Source organism: Medicago truncatula, chromosome 3 (genome assembly GCF_003473485.1).
Source record: "Medicago truncatula cultivar Jemalong A17 chromosome 3, MtrunA17r5.0-ANR, whole genome shotgun sequence".
NCBI classification, from domain to species: domain Eukaryota; kingdom Viridiplantae; phylum Streptophyta; class Magnoliopsida; order Fabales; family Fabaceae; genus Medicago; species Medicago truncatula.
Genome location: NC_053044.1, coordinates 58,613,655 through 58,615,563, shown reverse-complemented (window position 1 = coordinate 58,615,563; position 1,909 = coordinate 58,613,655). Strand labels below are relative to the sequence as shown.

Genomic DNA, 1,909 nt, shown 5'->3' with positions numbered 1-1,909 from the left:
GTCCTTACCAACTGAGCTAAACTCACAGGGACATTATAGTAATACATCTGATATATGAATTACTTATTCATAAAATTTCTCACATGCTGTTTTTAATTTTATATATAAATAACTCGCATTGTTCTTTCTACACACCAGAATAAACTTTAAACAAAAGCATATGATACTCCCTCCGTTTTTAAATATAAGTAAAATTGACTTTATATTAATGATGTATGTGGTCCATATTATTAACAACATACATCATTAAATGAATGAATCTAAAAAGTCAATTTTACTTATATTTAAAAACGGAGGGAGAGAGTATGACTCTAACCGGCATATATCGACATGAATTTGATGGTAAGTGGAAACACTTTTTTGTTTTGGCATTGAAATTGTATAGATTAAGTTCTAGTACATAATTATGATAATTTTGAATTGGAGACATGGATGGGGCCAAGCTGAGACAGAGCTACACCGCAGGTCCGCACCCATATATTGGGCTCCATTGTTATTATTTTTAGAAATGATATTTGTATAATCATTTTAGACTTAAATAAGTAAAAGGTCCTTGTAAATTGGCGCATTTTTTGTTTTAATTCCTGTAAGTTTTTTGTTGCGAGACAAACCCTGTATTTATCAAACGTTTTGGATCTAGTCCCTGCCATCCAATTCTGTGAAAAAAACGATGAACTGGCTAACAGAGCAATATGTGGCACTTCGTGAGTTGACACTAGTTGATGACTGGGGTTGGTATAAGGACTAAAACCAAAAACGCAATTTAACATAGGGACTAATTTAAAAAAACGTAATCATCAATTTTTTAATTTTAAAAACCAGTTTTTCCTTCTTCTTCCTCTCTCTGTTCTTTCCTTCTTCTTCCTCTATTTGTTCTTTCTTTAATTGCTTGCGCCCAAAAACTCAAACCCCATTTCCTTCAACAATGTCTTCTCATTCCATTTCTCATTCATCATCAAATGAGTTGCCTATAAGTGCCAATTACTTCTTTCAGTTCTGCTTCATTTGTTCCTCCTTGAATCTCCAAAAGCAAATCAGCGTTAATTACTTCCATTTGTTTCCCTTCGCGCACCTTAATCTTAGCCCATCCAACCAAGTTTGTGTCACCAAAATCCTCCTTATCACCAGGCCTTTTCCCATTAAGAAGTTCCAACATTACAACACCAAATGAATAAACATCACCCTTTGCAGTGCACCTGAAACTTTGGTAATACTCTGGTGGAACATATCCAGGTGTTCCTACTAGTGTGCTTACACTGAGATGTGTATCAAGTGCACTTATTAGTCTTGCCATTCTGAAATCCAAGACTCTTGACTCCATTTCATTGTCAAGTAATACATTGCTTGACTTCATGTCTTTGTGTATGATGTGAGGGATGCAATTATGATGCAGAAAACAAAGTCCTTTAGCAAAACCTCTTGCAATCTTCTTCCTTTCTTCCCATGTTAAAATTCGTCGTTTACATGTCTTTATTCTTCTGTGGAGCATCTCTTCTAGGCTTTCATATTTCATGTATTCATAAACAAGTAGCCTCTCTTCTCCTACTTTGCAGTATCCCAATAAAGGGACAAGGTTTTTATGCTTGATTTTTTCTAAGGTTTCCATCTCAGCCATGAATTCTCTATCACCTTGGCAACTCAGTCGAATGAGCTTCTTTATCGCGACACATGTCCCGTCTTTGAGTGTGGCCTTAAACACTTCACCAAAACCACCACAACCAATGAGGCTTGCTGCTGAGAAGCCATTGGTTGCTTCAATCAACTGTGAGAATTTAAGCTTTCTTAATTACCTCTAAAATGTTGCAATATTAATGCTTAATGGCTCTTTCTCTTTATCAATTTTCCATGTTGTAGCAGCATGGCATGCGAATTGGAGATGAACATCCTCATAATTTTTCTGCAACCACAT

At 35.6% G+C, this 1,909-nt stretch overlaps 1 protein-coding gene across 1 annotated transcript; it reads right to left on the bottom strand.

The window, feature by feature from the left end:
- Nucleotides 1-955: 955 nt before the first annotated feature.
- LOC11421536 (serine/threonine-protein kinase BRI1-like 2) lies at nucleotides 956-1,909 on the bottom strand. The gene is given in 1 exon segment (XM_024779110.2): nucleotides 956-1,909. A coding segment is annotated over 1 exon segment (954 nt).